At 41.1% G+C, this 20,692-nt stretch overlaps 1 protein-coding gene across 7 annotated transcripts in view; it reads left to right on the plus strand.

Moving 5' to 3' along the window:
• Positions 1 to 20,692, plus strand: part of ptprfa (protein tyrosine phosphatase receptor type Fa) — a 301,290-nt gene that overhangs the window by 167,760 nt on the left and 112,838 nt on the right. For 4 of the 7 annotated variants that reach the window (XM_088077354.1, XM_088077355.1, XM_088077358.1 and 1 more), the window contains exons 6-8: positions 7,331 to 7,519; positions 15,239 to 15,256; positions 18,455 to 18,565. In XM_088077354.1, coding sequence (XP_087933480.1) covers positions 7,331 to 7,519; positions 15,239 to 15,256; positions 18,455 to 18,565 — 318 coding nt within the window. The remainder of the gene's footprint in view (positions 1 to 7,330; positions 7,520 to 15,238; positions 15,257 to 18,454; positions 18,566 to 20,692) is intronic. The other 3 variants (XM_088077356.1, XM_088077357.1, XM_088077359.1) reach the window with 1 other exon arrangement.

Consider the following 20,692-nt stretch of genomic DNA (forward strand, 5'->3'; position numbering starts at 1 on the left):
GATTTCACCCCATTTTCTCTAATTGGGAATAATGGTGGGATGTTGCTAGCTGTTACAGAAGTGCTGTTCTGAATTTTGGAAATAATCATATCAACCTTTTTCAATACATTTTGTATTTTGGACTTTACACTGCTCTGAAGCAACTGGAATTCTTCTTACCCACTGTGCCTGTCAGCCGGGCTTAGAGCTATCAGTTTAACAATAAGCTACATACAGCTGTTTGCAGAGGTATTCACTCATGGTCCGTACCGCTTATCCTCGTAAAGGTCGTGGGGGACTAAAGCCTACCCCAGCTGTCATAGACAGAAAACCTTTCAAGCTCACAGTCACACCTATGGGCAATTCAGAGTCACCATTTTTTTTAGTATGTTAAGATAACTGTTTGTAGAAGTAACAAGTTCTTTGCCATGATTCTGCAACTGACTGCGCTGCCATGCAGGTCAGTTTTAAGCATGTGCATGTTTGGTGAAGGTGCACATCAGAAAATAGGGCTCCCCGAAAAGGCAGTGTATAATAGGATCCCTGCCTGTGACCAGCTGTAATCATGCACTGGTCAGAATTCTGTTTGATAAGATTTACTGTAGAGGTTTGGAATGGACTGTTGACATTTTTGTGGTAACCTCAAGGGAGCTCATTTCTACTGGGACCCTACTTACTCAGCCCGTTATCATTCTGAAAGATAGCACGTTCTGACGCCATCAGCTGTGTATGCGGCAGGACAGAACCATTCGCAGCGTTATTATACACTGGCGGACAGCACCTGGCACATTCAACCAATATTCACACAGGCAGCATCAACTGAGAATGTAGTCGGATGGAACCTGTCGTGCCTCCATGTAACACAGCAGCGGCATCAGGTTGAAGCGCTGTCGATAACGATGCGGCCTCTGTAATATGAGGAGCGCAAGTGCAGACGGGAGGGCCAAACAACAGACTGTCATGTGGGAGTCTGTGTTCTCTTCCCGACTAATTCGGATGTTGTTGTTTTTTTACACCTTACCATAGTGTGTAATAAAATGAAGACACTGAAGTACCCTGACAAAGTGACAAGTGCAAATGTGGCATGTGATGTTGACTTCTTTCCCTTTTAACTCACAATTATTCCTCTAAATAGTGTTCTTTGACTGTCCAGCTGCGATAATCCAGGGGGGAAAGTGACAGTTGATGAAAATATCCATAAGATTCACTAGTCTGTAAGAAGTGCGTTATTCAGTTTTTGCCCTTGGTCTTGTTGCTCAGGTAGGCTGTTCTAATTGGTAATTCATGCTGGTAGGTTGTGATTAGTGATACAGAGAGAAGGATGTGAAGATTTAGCATTAAAATAAATAAATAACTGGCTTTGTGATTTTGTGTTCAATTTTAACATTTTACTCAATAGACCCTAGAATTTAACCTTATTCAAAGATAAGGCAGGGAAGGACAGTGCAGCAATAAACAGAAAAACATTACAACAACAAAGTATCAGGTCGCAAAGCAAGTTTTCTCTTCCATTATCACCGTTATTATAGTTGCTTTCAAATTCTATTCAATCCATGTATAAATGCCCTCTGGTGGTGATGCTGAAATGGCATTTGAAAAAGTACATTTATTGAAAGTACAGATATCTGAAATTTGATTTTTGTCTTCACTATTTAGAGACTGAGAAATTTGTTATTGTGACAGCAGTTTCAGTAAATGCTGTATCAGACGGAACATTAGCAGCATGGAATGCCAGTGGTGTGTGTTAGTAAAATGTGTCAGGGTGTTTGTACGTCATCCCTGGCAGCTGTTCTGTGTTTGGATAAAAGGTAATTAGAGTGGGCAAGATGCTGCATTCCCGCGCACACACACACACACACACACACACAGAGACACACTGACACACTCATATAAAGTGAGCAATAGAGCAAGCATCCTATGTGGCGTCCAACACAATAGGTATTTGAGTGATTGCTCATCACTGCTAAGAGCAGGATGATGCTGTAAGTCATACCCTATACACCCTATATACCCTAAATAATTGAAGGTGATAAATACTCCCTCACCGTGGTGAGGGTGACCGGGAGGCCTTTTGGGCTTTCTTGGCCCGGTGGTCTCCTGAAGCAGCAGACAGATACCGATTGGCCAGGAGGGCTGCAGCTTAGGCGGTCACCAAAGCAAAAATTCGGGTGTGGGGGGAGTTCAGGGAGGCCATGGAGGAGGACTTTCAGTTGGCCCCAAGAAAGTTCTGGCAAACCGTGAGATGTCTCCGGAAGAGAAAGCAGGGCTTGTCCCAGGCTGTGCTCAGCAGGGGAGGAGAACTGCTAACCCGCATTGGGGATATTGTTACGCAGTGGAAGGAACACTTTGAGGAACTCCTGAACCCAGCCATCACGTCTGCTCTTGAGGAGTCAGAGTCTGAGAACTTGGGGGAACCTTCATCCATATCCCTGGCAGAGGTCACTGAGGTAGTCAAAAAGCTTCTCAGTGGCAAGGCACCAGGTGTGGATGAGATTTTCCCACTGGGGTGGTGGTTCCCATTTTTAAAAATGGGGACCGGAGGGTGTGCTCCAACTATTGGGGTATTACAATGCTCCGCCTCCCCGGGAAAGTTTACTCCAGGGTGCTGGAAAGGAGGAACAGATTCAGGAGGAACCATTTCAGGAGGAAATGGTAGACCAGCTCTTTACCCTTGCAAAGCTGTTGGAGGGGGTGTGGGAGTTTGCCCATCCAATCTACATGTGTTTTTTGGAGTTGGAGAAGGCCTATGACCGCATTCCTTGGGGGTAGTTGTGGGGGGTACTGCGGGAATACGGGGTGCCGAGGTTGCTTCTATGAGCCATCTGGTCATGTATGACCAAAGTGAGAGCTGTGTCTCTATACTCGGTGTTAAGTCAAACACGTTCCCAGTTGGTGTTGTCCTCCACCAGAGTTGTCCCTTGTCACCGATTCTGTTGGTGATTTTCAAGGACAGGATCTCAAGGCGCAGCCGGGTGGAGGAAGGTTTCCAGTGTGGGTACTTTAGAAAAGTTTTTCTGCTCTTTGCAGATGATTTGGTTTTGTTCGCCTTATTACACCATGACCTCCAGCATGCACTGGGGCGGTTTGCAGCCGAGTGTGAAGCAGTCAGATGAGGGCCATCACCTCCAAATCTGAAGGCCATGGTTCTCTGCCGAAAATGGTGGACTGTCACCTCTAGGTGGGGGGAGAGTTGCTGCCCTAAGTGAAGGAGCTCAAGTATTTCGGGGTCTTGTTCATGAGTGAGGGTAGAATGGAACGTGAGATGGACAGGTGGTTTGGTGCGGCGTCTGCAGTAATGCAGGAGTTGGAAGGAGCTGAGCCGGAAGGCAAAGCTCTTGATTTACCGATTCATCTACGCCCCAGCCCTCAGCTATGGTCATGAGCTCTGGGTAGTGACCAAAAGGATGAGATCGCAGATACAAGTGACTGAAATGAGTTTCCTTTGGAGGGTGGAGAGTAGAGCCGCTGCTCCTTTGCGTCAAAAGGGGCCAGTTGAGGTGGTTCGGGCATCTGATCAGGATGCCTCCTGGGCGCTTGGGGAGAGGGACGTCCGGGTGCTCTGCTCTGCCTGTTGTCCCTGCATCCCGGCCACAGATAAGCAGATGACAATGGATGGGTGGCTGGATAGATGGATGGTGATAGATACTTATGACAATAAGCTTAATTAAGCTGAGTCTAGTTATACTTTGAATTCAAGCACTTTTGGAAATGTTAATATGGTTAAAGGAGGGTATAGAAAAACATTAGGGCTACTTTTAGCTCCCTACTGACACCAGCAACAGAAAGTATTAAAAGGAAACTGCAATATGGCTTGAAAACAATTTCTTAATATAATAAATCCCTCGCCAAATGAAAATAGTACTGGAGGATTTTCTACCTTAAAAATCGTCCCTATTGTCCAACTTAAAACACTCTTCCCTGATCAAAGAAATCCAGGCCACCTCTAAAAATGCAAAAAAGCAAAACCAGAAAAAGCAATGGATAAAGGAGGAAAAATATCCAGAAACAAGGAATCAAACTCACTGGGGAAATGAGGAAAAGAAACAGTCCAGTCTTAACTTATCTGTTCGCTCTGTATCCACAAACCTCCATGCACACTGGTTGTAGTTCAGCCTGCAGCTGGTTGGTAAAAAAGAGAGCGCTGAGGGCTCTCTTTCTCTACAGAAAGCTGCCCAACTTCCACTTTATTTTCTCTGCTATTAAAGAGAAATCATTCTGTAGAACTATTGTATGTATCAGATGGTCTTTGAGTTTCTGTTGATTGTTGTGTGTTGCTTTGGTGTTGAAATATGTTTAGTCGTACTGTGAATATGAATGTTATGGATGTGTATTTATGTAATCTAGTTAATGAAATATTGTTAAAGAACGTAATGGAGCACAACACTTCAAGATCAGAAAAAGTGTCAATGAGGCACAGATTCCAGTATTTTAATTTGTCACTCTTTTATATCCTTCTGCCTTTGATGGGCATTTAGTTGTTTCTACTAGGCAACAGATATCATATCATTTATGATTCACACCCTGTTTGACATATACAGTATAATACACAAGTGACATTCTTCAGCTGAGTCAAACATGATAAAATGACCAAGAAAATAAACTAGACACCAAGACATGGCTAATTCCTCCTGCTCATCTGCAGTAGTTTTCATGAAGCATCACATTACAAAATATAATTTAGACCAATCAACTTTCTGATGATTTCAGTGAAGACAATGCCATTTTCACCATCTCTTCCCATTACAATGTGATATATCTTGTATACAAATAGAGGATTTTGCGTCATGGTGACATTATAGCCTCATTCTCACTGCACAAGAAACATGTTAACACCCGCTAACATCTGGCTTCTTGTTGCAATGGGAATGATCTGGTTGATCCAACAAATGATGTGGAAATCTGTCCTGAGGTCACAACTCTCTCAACTAAGATCTCAGATAAACAGCTGAATGTTGAATGCTTTGAAAGTTTTTCTTCATGGATTCAATTGAAGAGAGCTGTAACCCGGCTCCTCCATGGGGCACAAGGTTTCCATAAGCCATTGTGTGATGCAGAGTGTGCTGGCTGGCACTTCTGCAAGAAAGGTGTGACAAGTGCTGAGCTAACAAAGGCAGAGCACATCAAGAGTGTGCAAGGAAGTGTTTGCAGAAGAGATAAGATGCATCCAATAAAAAATAAGACTTACCTGCATTTTGTCCCTTAAAGAAGAGGATCTGCTACGTGTAGGAGGGCATATCACCCATTCAAACCTACCTGCAGATGAGACTCATCCTATCCTTGTTCCTGGTAAGCATCATGTTGCTGTGTTGCTTATTTGTCATCCCCATGAAAGCATAAGACATCAGGGGAGGCACTTCACAGAAGGCGCTGTGCGTGCAAGTGGCTTATGTATAGTGAGAGCAAAGCGAGCCATCACCAGTCTTATCTACAAATGTGTGCAGAAGATTGCGGGGCAAGCTGAAACAGCAGCATGGCAGACCTACACCCAGAGTGACATCTAACGTAACGTTGGATGTCTTTGAACAATGGGAAATTATGACACGTTGGATTGAGGTAATCGAGTCCATGAGTGCTTTCAGCTGCTCAAATGCCCTCTGCAGGTTCCTCTTGATCAGAGGACCAGTTAAGCAGTTGCGGTCAGACTGCGGAACAAACTTTGTTGGTGCCAATGCACATTTAAAGCTTGCCACAGATGCAGAAAGGGATAGTGTAGAAGCTTAACTCCTCTCCCAAAAGTGCACATGGGTGTTCAATTCCCCACATGCATCCAACATGGGAGGCAGGTGGGAGGGCATAATAGGAACAGCACGGTGGATTCTAGACTCAATGTTGCTCCAAGCTGAAAGATCAACGGTCACCCATGAGGTACTGTGCACAATGATGGCCAAGGTTGCAGCCATAATCAACTCTAGGCCATTGATACCAATCTCCTCAGACTCCAGGAGCACTGCTGATACCCCCCCCCCATCAATGCTGCTCTCGCAGAAAATCGGAACTCCATCTGTTCCCCATGGAAGCTTCTCAGATGCCTGTGTGGTGAAGCATCAGTGGAAGAGAGTTCAGGCACTGGCAGACACATTCTGACAAGAGGGAGACGGGAATTTTTGAGCACACTTCCAAGCAGAGAGAAGTGGCATGTCAAGGCTCTGAACCTCAAGGAAGGAAATGTAGTGCTGTTAAAGGACAAACAAACATGAAGATATGAATGGTCTATGGGAATAATAACAAAGGCCTACCCAAGCAAGGACGGACTCGTCAGGAAAGTGGATGGGAAAGTGACATCCCACCAACCTTCGAGGACTTAGCTGGGACCTGTTTCCGAGTTAGTCCTACTCATAGGGTCAGAGATTGTTTAAGTTTAGTGTATTTGTGGCATTATACAAATGCCAGGCAGGGAGTGTGATGTGTCAGTTCAGCATTAATGACAGGCTGTTTAAGGTGACGAGTGTTATTTTGAAAGGTATACCTTTATTTTGGTAACTTCATGACATTTTAGAAGTGCATGTTTTGGAAGGCTGAAATCTTCATCCATCCGTTATTCCTTGTCGTCACAGGGTATTGCCAGTAAGTTCACTTTGATCTAATTTCAAGAGGAATTGTAACAAAATAATTATTGAGTATAAAATATTCTGTTTTATGCCATGTTTGTGAATTTCATTTTTCGGTCAACAGCTAAGAGTACTTGTTGCATTCACCTGTAAACAGAAACAAATATTTGATTTAACAATTTTACTTTATACATGTGCACAATTATTATGAATATGTGTACTATATTTATCTAGTAAGTGAGTAAGCGTGCCTGTATCTGTGTACCTGCATCACTGTGTATTTCAGTTTTACCTTTCCTTTAATAAAACCCTGCCAAGCATAACTCATCGCCTGTTCATTGGAGGAACGAGTTTAGCTTGCTGTTTCATACTGATGAGAACTGTAAAACCACAATACGCCTTTAGCACCGTTACTATTAGCACAACTAGCCATGCTGACAGTGCTAGTGGTGTTAACAGAGCTAACAGTGGTAACACACATAGTTATCAATGCTAAAAAGGTTGATGAAGGTTTTCAGTCATCCAGGTTATGGTATCCATAAGTGCTGTTTTGTTGGCAATTGGACGTTTCATTTTCTTGTAGATGTTTTGCCTCTCTTCCAAGAAGCTTTTTCAGTACTAACCAACTGGAAGGCCTAACCAGTTAGTTAGAACTGAAGAAACTTAGTTAATCAGGTGATTAACTAAGGACTTTAGTGACAACATCCACTTATCATCTCCAGCTATCAGAGTGCCAGTGTTTCTCTCTCTCTCTCTCTCTCTCTCTCTCTCTCTCTCTCTCTCTCTCTCTCTCTCTGTCACAGAGGACCAGATCCCTCATGGCTTCCCCACCATAGACATGGGGCCTCAGCTGAAGGTTGTGGAGAGAACTCGGACTGCTACGATGCTGTGTGCAGCCAGCGGCAACCCTGACCCTGAGATTTACTGGTTCAAAGACTTCCTGCCAGTGGACATTGGCAGCAGCAACGGGCGCATAAAACAGCTGCGTTCAGGTAAAGCACTCATGTCTCTGTTCAGCAGACAGTACAGTTAGCTTCAGGTGTTGATCTTTGATACCTTGTAGGTATGCCATATATATATATATATATATATGCATGTCTTTGGAAAAACAGCAGAGAACATGTGTCAACTGGACCATAACCAGGCTCCATGAAATCCTCAGCTGAATGATCATGTTTTAATGCTGTACATGAGACAATACACCCAACTGACCGGTTTCGGGGTATTGATGCACAAAAACTAAATGATATCACTAACATCAGTCGTGACATTGGCCACAGTTACGTAAACACCATTATTCCCCTGTTATTCCAAATATGACAATATTCTGAATTTGATGTGGGTCATGTCACCATTATATTTACTCTAACTATTCCAAATAAGGCCAAATTTAACTCTTTCCATTTAAGACATGTGGGACATGCCGGTCTTATTTGGGTTTTAGCAACATTATTTGTGCATTTATATAGCTAATTATAAATCTTAACAATGTATTTAATGCAGTTTGAGACACGTGGCCTCTTGTCTTTTTATGGTGGGCTCTTTGCGTTGTCATGGATATGTAGTACACAAACCAGCTCACCTACAGTTTACAAAGCAGTGGTAGATGCATGCATAAAAACTTCTAAATTTCTAGTCAGAAGGAGAGAGACACACCTACTTTTAAACTTCATGAAAGACTTGGATATCAACAGGTTTTTATTTTTATGGACAAATATCGTAGCACCGACCTTTTCAAGAAGGTGAAGGAAAGAAAGAGTCGGAACAGTCTGCCACAGGTATGAAACTGTGAAAAATCCTATTTTGATGTAAAGAAGCAGAATGAAAAGCAGCTCCAGCTGTTCTACTTCTCCATATTTTGACATTATAAACAACATGTTAGGGCATGCTAATCACATTATGTACAGCTGCATGTAAACAGGAGTGTTAGCGGAATATTCATTTTCCACTAACACAGATTTGTAGGAATATTGTCTTTTTCTGAATTTTTTCACAGTATTTTGTGCATATAAACATAGTCAGTGATTGGATGAATTGTAAAATTACCAAAGGCTGGTCTTGCTTTTAATTTCCAGAAAGTAAAATGCACAATAAGCTTATGATGGACATGAATGGTTCAGGCTTGATGCCATAGCCTGCAGTGATTGCTGGAGCAGCACCTGTGTGGGAAGAGTGGTGTGCCAACAGCTCTAAACACAAAACTAAAGCAACCATGTGAAGTAGCTCTGTAAGGAGGTGGCCAGGATCCAGAGGAGTAGATAGGGCATCTTTCTTCATGAAAGCAGCCCAGCAGCTCACAGCAGAGCTGGATGGTCCTGGCTGATTAACTGAGCTCCATGCACGCTTGTCAGCTGTCCTTTCTCTCACTCTCTGTGAGAAAATAGAAATGTTTGCTTCTCGCCAAAAGTTGCAAGCACCTACACACCACTGGGCAACTGTCCAGGGCCAATTTTCTTGCCAGCCCTTGAAACAAGAGTAAGAAGCTGATTATTCATTACTAAGGGCCCGGGGCCCTTCCTGTGGCTGCTCTCATCTCAACACAGGCAGTGGAGAAAGGCTGAGAGACAGGCTTTAGGATATCATTGGCTTTGAAGTCCCTTCTGAGGATTTCCCAACTCACAGTCTGGGCCTCATGTAAGGACAAACAGGCCATGTATTATTAACCACACAGCAAGGCAATTTGTTTCAATTTGTTTCTTCGGGCCACGGCGTCACATGTAGTCCCTCAGCAGCCAAGCACAGATGGCTGACTTGCTTTACTGAAAAATCTGAAGTCATCCTGTGCCACACAAGGCAAGTGGAATACAGTCCATGAGCCAGACCCCCAAAATTTGTTCATCGTGCCAATTTGGAGGGACCATTTCTCGTAGTTATATTTTTTTAGAAGGTACCTGTTCTTAATGGGATTGTGAGGGTTAATGCGTTAATTGGGATGCAATGCAGATCTATACATGATGCTTATTTTTTTTCAGTTGTGTTAATACCTGGCTGACATTCCCATCTTTCTGAGACTGTACTGGGCTGAGTTTTAAAGCTTTTTAAACAGTGCTGATACTGGTATTACATATAAGGAATCCAGTGGTAACAACCATGTCATGCTAGCTTCTCGGGAAGGCTGATATATACCACTACAGGGATCCCTTGACCTCTGACCTGTAGATATCTGAATGAAAATGCATTCTCTGGGTTCCCATGAGTCGTCTCCCCTTTACAGAAATGCCCACTTTATGCTAGTCCCATGGAGTTTTTTTTGCTGTCATTTGATTCCTACTCAAGGCAATCTGGAATTGCTTTACCTTGTCAAAATTGACTTAATAACTGTTTTGAAATGCACAATAATGGAATTAAAAACAAGTGATTTAAAAATGTGATCAAATATAATTGTTTGAGAGCCCTAGTCTCTGGTGTTAGAAAATGCATGAAAGCATTGCAGCAATGGTACTTTTCTTTGTATTGTTGCTCCTTTTTTCATCTGCTACATCATCATAGTTTTTCATGTTTTTTTTTGCCATTTTACACAGAAAGCCACAATATCAGAGGGTAACAATGACAGAATATCAAATCAGTATAAAAAGTGAAATAATTTTCTATGAAATTCATTTAAAAAAAACACACAAGACAAGAAATCTGAATCTGTGTAAAATGACAAAAAAATATGTAAAATTGTAATGATATAGAGTTAAAAAAGTGATTGCATATAAAAGGTTATCATTATTGCAATGCTATCATTTATTTTCTAACACTTGGGATATATATCTTTCAAAAACTCACTCTGAAATGAAAGAAATGATCTCTCCAAATTGGTGTGACCAACCCTGCTGGCCCAGTCCTGTGTTAAGTCAGCACTCCTCAAGTATTCAATTTATTTGTTTCAGTAGATTTCATTAGAAAGAGGGGTGATTACATTTGCTCTGAATTATTTAGTCATATTAACTCATAGAGTGCCAGCCCTATTTTATAATGGAAAATTGGCTTGTGCTAGCTTTTCTGGCCATTTTGAGTCATCTTTCAAGACCCACAGAATATTTTGTACAAAAACTCTGAAAACACTGAATAGCTCAGATGAAAGAAGAAACTCTCTTTTTCATCATGGAAAAAAACATTTGTTTGCACATTGTTCCATTCTTGATTTATCTGAAGTTGAATAGAGGCTAGTTTCATCAAAAAGACTACTTTTTTCTAGAAAGCTGAGAAAAATGTCAAGCAAAACAATGAATTGAATGTTATAATTTTGCCTTCAGTGACATAAAAGACATCTGAAAATTGGACTACAAATTTTTCCAATTATTTTATTGAAAAATAAATATGCAAAGTACAGCACAATGCAACAAATCATGGCCCCAGTTTAGAGAGAGAAAACCTTCAAAATGGAACCGGAGTCCTATTCCATTAATCCTACCTGTAGTATTCGGCCAACTGGGCCTGCTTTGAACACTCTAACTTTTTCAAAGTAAATGCTTGGGACCCCACGGGACACTCAATCAAGAGCATGGGGGATCTGTACCTCCGTACAGATCACTCTGCTCTCTGATCCCGGCTACTCCACTTCATCTTTTGATCTACCGTCTTTTGTACTGCAACTACGAATGCCAGCAGCCCCAAAATTACACACAGGGAGCATGAGAGCGCTCCCTTGTGCCAGCCGCTGAAAACACACTTTGACGTATATATACCTCAATGGCACTCAAATGTTGGCTTTTGAATGACATATATATATATATGTCAATGACACTCAATGAGTTAAATGACTCTGATCCATTAAGAAACACTAAAAGTTTCATTTTTCAATTTGAGACCTTCGCTCTCGTTCAGAAAAATATTTTTAAAAAGTCCTCTGGCTTCTGTTAGTCTTCCTATCATGCTCCAGAACTCAGCTGTCTAACAGTAACTAAAACCAAAGCATGCCTTTCAAAGAGAGATGTGACCCAGGCCAGCGCTCAGCACTCCTGGTGCTGGACCAGTGAGCACTGAGATCTGACAGTCCAGGTGGACTAAGAAAGAAGAAGACTAAAGCCACAGGACAAAGTTTTTCTGTGGTGAACAATACTGGAGTGAGACATCAAGTTCCTGAATCAGCAGCCAGATTCTACATTTTTCATTTTTTATGGGTTCAGAAAGCAGAAAACTCCGGCCTATGTGTGGACAAAGCTTAACAAGAATGCTCCCTGCTGAATTATTTTGTGGTCATTGGCCATACAACCCTTGAAACCCTGAGCATTATCACTTTTCTTATGCTGCTTTCAGATGCCTTTCATAAGAATTTATACCTTTGAAACCCAATGAACTTTTTTTTTAAAAACATGGGAAAATGGCAATGGGCAACTTGATAAGAAATGTCCCAGGAATTGCAAGAAATTAGTAGATTTAGAAACTTGTTTAAAAAAAAAATCAACCAATCAAAAATCAAGGAAAATCAATCAATTATCATAATAACATATTTAAAATTATGTTGCAGAATGTTAATACATTTTAATTCTCTCTCTTTTTTTGTAATTTCTTGCTAATTTTTGGACTATTCCTCCTTGCTGACGTCCTATGTTTTTGAAGAAACAAGCCAATTTGCTCAGGTTTCAAGGAGTTAAGGGTACTCCACTGATAGTATTACACCTCCTAAATGCTGGGATACTCACCGGCGATTTATTTTTAAAAGACTGGTAAAAAAGAAGCAGATCTATTCTGACTTTGATTCCCTAGTTTTTCTTGAGCTTATTGTTACATGCAGTCACCAAGAGGAGCCAGGTAACTGCCAACCCTGTGATCCATGTGGTTTTGTTTTGATTACCTTGGTTCAGCTAGATAAGGGTACCACATTCTTTCTGGATAGACACTTCTACAGAAAAAAAAATCCTCCCAGTCCACACATTGTGAAAATATAATAATATTCTATTATTTTTCACAATGAATGTCATGAAACCCTGTCTCCATGCTGAAGTGTGTGGGATTCTTCCAGCTGTGAGAAGACCATGAATGGAGGCCATGTCAGGTCTCAGTGTTGCCCAGCCCGGCCTTCTGAAAGCTGCTGATGCCCCCTTCATCAGACCCCAGGGGCCACACAGCTTCCAGGGCCCTCCTTCTATCTTTCATCATCTATGTGGAACTTCTTCATGTTTTTTTCTTTTAAATGAATAGTGGCTTAGTAGCCACCCCTCTCTCTACCAATTTGCTGCATATCAAGTGGTATGCCCAAATGGTGCCAGTTACTAAAGATGACTTACACCAGGGATATACAAGATTAAAGGAGACACACAACACTCCTCAGCTATATTTACAACTGCTGCCAGCAAATTGCCTAAACTGCAGCTAATTAAAGTTAATTCTGTGAGATTATGAAATGATGCAGGAACTCCAGGCTGTTGTTTGCATAATGTGCTCTCCAAATGTTAGAGTCTGTACCATGTGAAAGAAAGCCAACTCAATGTAACTCTGATGTTTGAAAAAGTAGACAATTTTTATTGCAAAAACAGTAAAGGGTTGGTCTGGGTCAGGTAATCAAGTCATATCAGTACAGTTGGCAGTGGAAGTGGTGACAATTTTTACTTTTTCTGAGTAATGATACCCATGAGGCTTGGCAGCATGGAGAAGAAGCCAGGCAGAATATCCAATATTGAGCCAAAATTCAAAAGTGATTAAGGGCCGTTTACATGGCAACGGTTCTTGCATGAAAAGTTAAACTCTTGTTGCAGTTTTGCCTTTCATTCACACAACAATGGCGTTTTGGGGGCCTGAAAACACAAACTTTTGATACTGGGTTTCAGAGTGTGATCTTTTGAAAGCGCCACCCCTTCTGTCGCCGTGTAAACTGGTAATGCACGGGTCCTGGGAAACGGTGAAGTCACGGCCGCACTTCACACATGCACGTGGTCTTCTTCTTTAGTGAGTCATTACAAAGTTACGCCACCAGCTATTGGCCTAGCATGCATACTGCAGCATTTTCAATTGTTTTTGCGGATCCGTGTACACGAGGACCATTATCACAATGTTTTTAGTATGGCCGTTTACATCTAAACATGGCCTTAAGGTGCAGATTGTCTTGATATTTTTTTTTCATCACACTCAACCAAAAATACACTTTTGTAGTGGTAAAGCTAACTTCTTCCTTGAGCTATTTGTATACACAAGCTGGTACCTTGGTCTTTTACAGGGGAAAAAAAGCTGTAGATGTTCATCTTTTGTCTGGAAAGTTACATGCCCAACTATGTCAGAATCTGAGTGGAGAACCAAAATAACTCCTCCCACTCCGCGCAGTTCAATTCAATTCAAGATCAGTTGGTACATTTTTCTTAAGAAAACACGGCACATTTACAGTACTTAGAAAAGAGGCACTGGATAACCAACATGTTCTCATCCAAATTCATCACATGTTCTTGCTTTGTAGTGGACCTCCGTGGCTACACATTATGCTCTAGGTATCCTTGCTGTTTATATTCCGGAATGCTGTTACCGTGATGTCAACAAATGCACATGGTGGGATGAAACGGCATGTGGTGTGTTTAGACAACAAAAGCACATGGCAACCAACAAATGCACATGCTGGCTCAGATGGTTAAGATTAGGGGAAGGAGGCACATGGTAAGGTGTAGAAAAAAATGCGTCTATAGAGCACCCTCACATTTGTTATATTACATCTATCACGACAGCGTTTCAACCTGAGATCATTGTTTGAATTGTTCCGTCCAGCCGTGTTCTCAAGTGACACTGCACTTGTGCATATCATGCTGGTCCGGCCGTCGCTGGCATGTAATAACACCGCAAAAGGTTCTGCCTGGCTTCATTTTCACCTGATGTTTGACAGGGCTTTGCTGCAGATAAGTTTACAACAATGGGCATCAGCTTATTTTATCTGATTACACATAGAAACTAGATCAGTGTGTGATTACACTTAATTGTAGAAAATAAAAGCACTAAAAATTACAATTGGAATATTAGTTGTAATAAGATATATTCCTCACATCACTGAACCCAGAAGATTAGATGTCACAAATGATGACAGCAGATGAAGACATCTGTTATAAAAATACGTATTCTAATTCTGGAGCTTGATAGTACAATTCTCCACCACTGAGGCAGCAACATCACAGTGTAGGTGACAAGAGTGCAGGTTTCTTTGAACTGCATCGGTGGGAGAGTACGCAGCTTGTGTTCTCATCTGCCTTGTTGTGACAGGATGTAAGAGAGGCTTAAAACCAAAACAGTCCTGCTGTTGGTGAGGGTCAAGTGCTTGATAGCCAAGTGTTGTCAGGGAACAGTGCAGGTATGGAGAATAAGGAGCTTTATGATCATAACAGGATGTCAGCTCCGGAGCCAACAGACCGGTGTTTAACGCAAATAAGCACCATATGGAAGTAACTAACCAGATGCACAAGTGACAGACTGGCAGTTGTAGCAGGGAATGAATGAATACATTATTAAAACATATTTGTGCTTTTTTAGGAGCTTATGGGAAAAATAACATGCATTCCTGCTGAAGAGAACTGTTCTCACCAAGAGAACATTTTACATAGTTGTCTTTTATAAAGTAGATTTAAACTGAAATTAAATTTATGTATATATATATTAAAAAAAAATGGGGTAGAAAAGCAATGATTGTTATCTCTGCTTTTTTTCCTCTCTTTGCTTTCCTGCCATTCTTGTTTTTCTCTGTTGCACTATTTCTCTTCTCTTTACGCTAATGGTTATCTCTAATCTTATTTGCATTCAAATTACCTCACCAGGTGGTACACCAATCAGAGGTAAGAATGCTGGGTACAGAAAACGTCATCCTCCTGTCCTTCTCACAGCTCCATTTTCTCCATCGCCTGTGTCGTCCTCCTCACACTTCATTTCCACCTCTGTCTACGTTCTCAGCCCTCACTACATTCTTGTGTGTATGGTCTTGGAAGAGATGAAAACAAGTGACAAGTACACACTTGCTAGACAATGTTCTCAAATAATATCACTGATATATTAAAAATTATCCACGATAATACTTTTTCTCGACATCTTACCAAGTGATGTTCCTGCTGATTTACAGGCAACAGTGGGCTTACAGAGTGTTAGCACTGTGTATTCCATTTACACTGTGCCAATTTTAGATGAAAAAGTCATCTGTTGGAAAATGACTTCATAAGGAAACCAGGGTACACGAATTATGTCTGCTCGCTAGTCAGACTTGTTCAGTCTGTCAGACTCAGACATCCAGTGTAACAAATACTCTGCTTTACCTCTCTGTGTGGTCTGAGGTTCACCAATAGCAGAATAATGTGACTTTGGTTGAAATCATCACATTAATTATGTCCAACAATACTTATCTTACACATACAGTATCCATACAGGTCCACGAACACCACAAACCCACACTTTGAAATAAAGAGCCTTTACCTTTAACCTTCACAGTCAGTATGTTTCCATGAACAGTTCATGGGAGCTGCGGTTAAAGCTCAATTAGGCCAGTCATTGGACTACTGCCCTTGTCCCATGTATACAAGCACCGGGGAGGAATCCTTTTATAGACATAAGCATGTCCGACTCTGCCACAGTCGGTGGAGATATGCCCCCTTTCAGCTAGTTGCTATTGTACTTTCATTTTGACCTATTACATCACACACCAAACAAGTTATCAAGCAGCAACCGAGCTGCATGTCAAACAGTGACAACATGGATAACTTTTCGGCGCTGTACATTTCGTGCATACTCTACCCTTTACTTTTTACTGTCGTCTTGTTTAATTTTCTCCCCTTTTCCTTCTTCTTTTGTTTTTCCCAGCTTTCTTCTTTGAAATTATGCTATTTTACTTCTGGGTCAAAACGCAGAGTTCATGTGCAGAACACCAGTATGTCAGTTAAGGTTCAACTGAGGGGGATACATGAAAGAGTAGCTCCATATTATCTGTGTTAGTCCAACTTTGAGATATTCCACTTAGTATTATTTCAGTCAGACTGACATGTTTACATGTATTTTAAAAGTCCAGTTTTAGGTGGACTAACACAATAATGTGACTTTCTACATCATGTAAATGTACTGAGTGTGAGGACTGGTCTGCAGCCTCCTCTGCTAAATCTCAGGGGAGAATAGATGCACTGTTCTTTCATTATCATTTTGCCATGATGTCATGTGATATGTAGGAGAAAGGCTTACCTACATACCGCCTCTGTGAGTGTGTGTGTGTGTGTGTGTGTGTGTGTGTGTGTGTGTGTGTGAGAGAGAGACAGAAAGAGTAGTTAAAGGACCTGCATCCCAGATGAAGGTTGTTCCTCCTCCATCTCTGGGCTCTGTCTGCACCAGATCCATCAGGGATGTGGCAACATACACCTTATTTCAACCGCGGATTATTTTATTTTCTTAAACTAGTTCTTAACATTGTGTTACAATTCCATCCCATGTTGCATTTCAGGATCACATTCTGAAATATGTACATTTTAATTTATTTTATTTATTTTTGCACATTTCTGATTGTCGCAAAACTGCATGATGATGTACGTCACATTCACAGTCAATATACACTGTTGTATAATCACTAAAAATACATTCATGCTTTCTCTCTCAATCTGACAACTGAAGATTTAATGTTTGTATAAATGCTGTGAGGTTGTTATGCAATGAATGGATCTAAATCATTTTGCTAGGTAAGTTTGATCTTTTATGTCCTCTAAATGAAAACTCTAAATTAGATCTATAGCATACATAAGAAGTATTCTCTGCTTTTAGAGCAGTAAGCAGTGAACGTTATGGAAGAAACAGTCTGTCCAGTGGAAAGCCAATCAGGGCAATCAGAGCTTTAAAGCTATTGCTGCTAATTTTGGATTTAAACAATTCAGTGTCTTTAATACATCAACATTACATCTCATGTACATTTCTCTGCTTATTCTCTCTGTCATAATGCAAAAGTCTGTGAAGCAGTGTTTAGGAGAAGACACCTTGCTGAGTTTGTTCCACAATTATTATTTTTTTTGTAATCAAGAACCACATTTTTTTTTTTTTACTGAAAGGTCTTTTAATTGACATTTTAAATGAACAACCACAGACTGGACCTATGGAATGAGATTATGCAGCAATTTTAGGTATCCTTCTGCGTCAGCTGTTTACACTCCTGATGCAGTTACCATGATGTCAACAAATGATCATGTGGTGGGATGAACATCTGAACTAATAAATACTCAGATTAGTCAATTCCCATCATGCATTAAAGGATAATAGCTGGTGATATTCTTATTGTCATTGTTGTATTGTCTAACTTTAATAAAAAGACCCCAAAGGTGTTTCTCAATACTTCACCTGCACATTCTGAGGCTCTCAGCCCTAGGCCCAGTGCTTCTAGAAATGGCTCACAAATATTTAATCAACTTTCCTCCTAAATAATGTACTAATATTCTACAGCCCCTCTGTAAGACTGCTTTTAAATACAGATTGATATACATGTCATTCCCTAGTGACAGTTTAGGTAAAACATAGTAAATACAGTGCCTGTGATTGCTGACAAGAAGGATCATCTCACCAAGTGCAGGAACAAGAAACAGTAAGAATATTACTGGATTTATCCTTTCAATTTCTTTAGTCCATGAGAACAGCTGTCTCAGCTGGTTCTGCGCTGCAGCCTTGTAACTCTCAAGCCAGTTTCATTGTCAGGGTTAGCTCGACACTATTATAAGTAATGAGTGAGCTGTACAGAGGCCCTGGATCATCTCGAACAAACCTGATAAGATTTGTTCATTGCCAAAAATTAGTAGCTGTATTGTAGGTCTCCAAATTATAAGCAAAAATGTCCATTAATTGTGAATGCTTTACTTATAGGTGCAGAATAAAAAAAGATCAAATCTGGGTTCATTAAGACGAAGATATGGGTGGCTAAGGACTAGTGGTTGTGTATCTGAATCAGATTACTCCAACACTGTGTGTATGCGCTGTTTGAATGTGTGTGATGCAGAGCTGAATTGTAACATTCCCCTCTCCAGGAGCGCTTCAGATTGAGAACAGTGAGGAGTCGGACCAGGGCAAGTACGAGTGTGTGGCAGTCAACAACGCTGGGACTCGCTACTCTGCTCCGGCTAACCTTTATGTTCGAGGTAAGATCCCTCTTGATCTGTCAAGAAGTACACTGCCCAGAAAAGAAAAAAAAGCCCAAGAAACATCTGCTCAACTGGAAACAAGCTCCGTCGACCAAGGGTCTCTCTGACTGATGATTAGAATTTCTTTCCAGGGGCAGCCATAATGTTTTCAATCATTCCTTCAGTCTGTACCAGGCATGAAGCAATACCTTCAAAGAGCAACAACAGTTTAAGAAATGAGGGACGAAATCTGTAGAATAAATAAAATATTTTGTAAATTTTAGAACTTAAATTGCGATTAGTTGTGTGAATCGTTACTGAGTGGCAGGTGGAACCCTTGTAGCCTCGGCCACCAGGGTGCAAATGTGTGTGTCAATGGGTGAATGTGACAATGTAGTGTGAAAGCACTTTGAGTGGTCATTAAGACTAGATATATGCTATACAAGTACAGTCCATTAACCATTTACCATTTGTATGGACTGGTTATCTTCATCCTGGCATCTGTTATTGAGTTAATTGCTGGTCCTCCCAACAAGCCTTTATGCTATCAGTGTCACCTATGGGTCTACTGCAAGACTAACTTCAAGATTCACACAAACAAACTTCAGACAGAGCAGAGGCAGCAGGTGAGGCTGGGAAAAATCACATCCAGCACTTGGACCATCAGCACTGGCGCCCCTGACAGCTGTGTGCTCTCCTCACTGCTCCTCTCCCTCCACATCAACGACTGCACCTCAGGAGATCACTCTGTTAAACTCTTGAAGTTTGCACATAACACCAGTAATCAGCCTCATTCAGAACGGTGATAAGTCCGCATACAGGGGGGAGGTTAAACAGCTGTTGATGAACCCTGAAATGGAAAGTCAGGTCAGACTTTTCGGTTCCAGAACAGCTGATTGGTCTTAGATAATCAACTTTGAGTATGTCCATTCTGAGTGACCTGAGTTTGTGCACAGTGAATGACAAACGCCATCGTCAGTTATTTCCTAACAACAACAGAGTGTCACACCTGAGATTAGCATTGCCTGAACAAAAAAAGGGGAAAAAAACCACAAAGCTTTCTTGTGCTTTGTGAAAAGTGAAGACTGTTTTGGGGTATTTTGTTTGCTGCCTCAAGTATTTTGTTTGCTGCTAATTTGTTAAAGCATTGCAGTTGTCAAAAATAGAGGTTCTACATATTTTGCCTTTTTTCTGCAAGAAGCATCCTCCACTAAACCAAACAGAGCAGCAGCCAACAAAGTCAGATTATAGAGTATGATTTGTTATTTCTGCTTGTCTTTTTAAGCTTCCTCTCTGTGTCGCTTTAACCTTTAACTTTTCCAGGTGTGCCTGTAGCTTATGTCTCCATTTTCATCTCACACTTTGGCTTCTGAGCAAACACTGCAACATGCCTTATGTTATCAAAGATTGTTTCTTTTTTTTCCATCTTTTGCTCTTCATCTTTTTTTTGGCTTTTCATGTCTACTTCTCCTCTGTATTTAGCGCTCAGTCCACGGTCTCTTCTCCACATATGTGTCAGTCATACACACAGGCTGTATATGTTTCTGTTCTGTTTTTTAATTCTGTCTTCTGTCAACACATGCCAGCAGTTGACTCCAGTGCTCCATAATAACACTCTAACTCCTTGCTTTGCTGTAGGCAACAAATCAACATGAGACTAGTAGGTATTATCTTTCTGTTCCGGCTTATCAAGGAAACACTGTGTGTCAACGCACAGAGAGACTGACAAGAGTGAAAATTTAAAAGATGCCCAACTGATTTCACAAATTCAAAAACGCTGAGGACTTCTTGAGCTTTGGGTTGATTTAGTCCAGGTTATTTAACATTATGAGAAAAAGTACATGAAAACACACATAACTACAGAAATGTAAATGATGACAGTAAGGCCCAAATATTATTTCCACAGCATTTCACACCACTTTTTTTTTCATCTCAGGAGAGGCACAGGTGAAAATAATTTTGTCAGTGATGGCTTGGTTCCATTTAAGTGTCCCAGTAAGCTCTACCAGTGAGCCAGCATACAAATCATCCTTATCAGGAGCCTGGGATTGGCTCACCTAAAATAGATGCAGTTGTTTTTAATGATCAGTTACACTTGTGCTTCTCCTGGTACAAAAAGCCAAAATGTCTGCGGTGAAAAAGTAT

Source organism: Plectropomus leopardus, chromosome 5, assembly GCF_026936395.1.
Source record: "Plectropomus leopardus strain MGB_pleo_1.0 chromosome 5, ASM2693639v1, whole genome shotgun sequence".
Taxonomy (NCBI): domain Eukaryota; kingdom Metazoa; phylum Chordata; class Actinopteri; order Perciformes; family Serranidae; genus Plectropomus; species Plectropomus leopardus.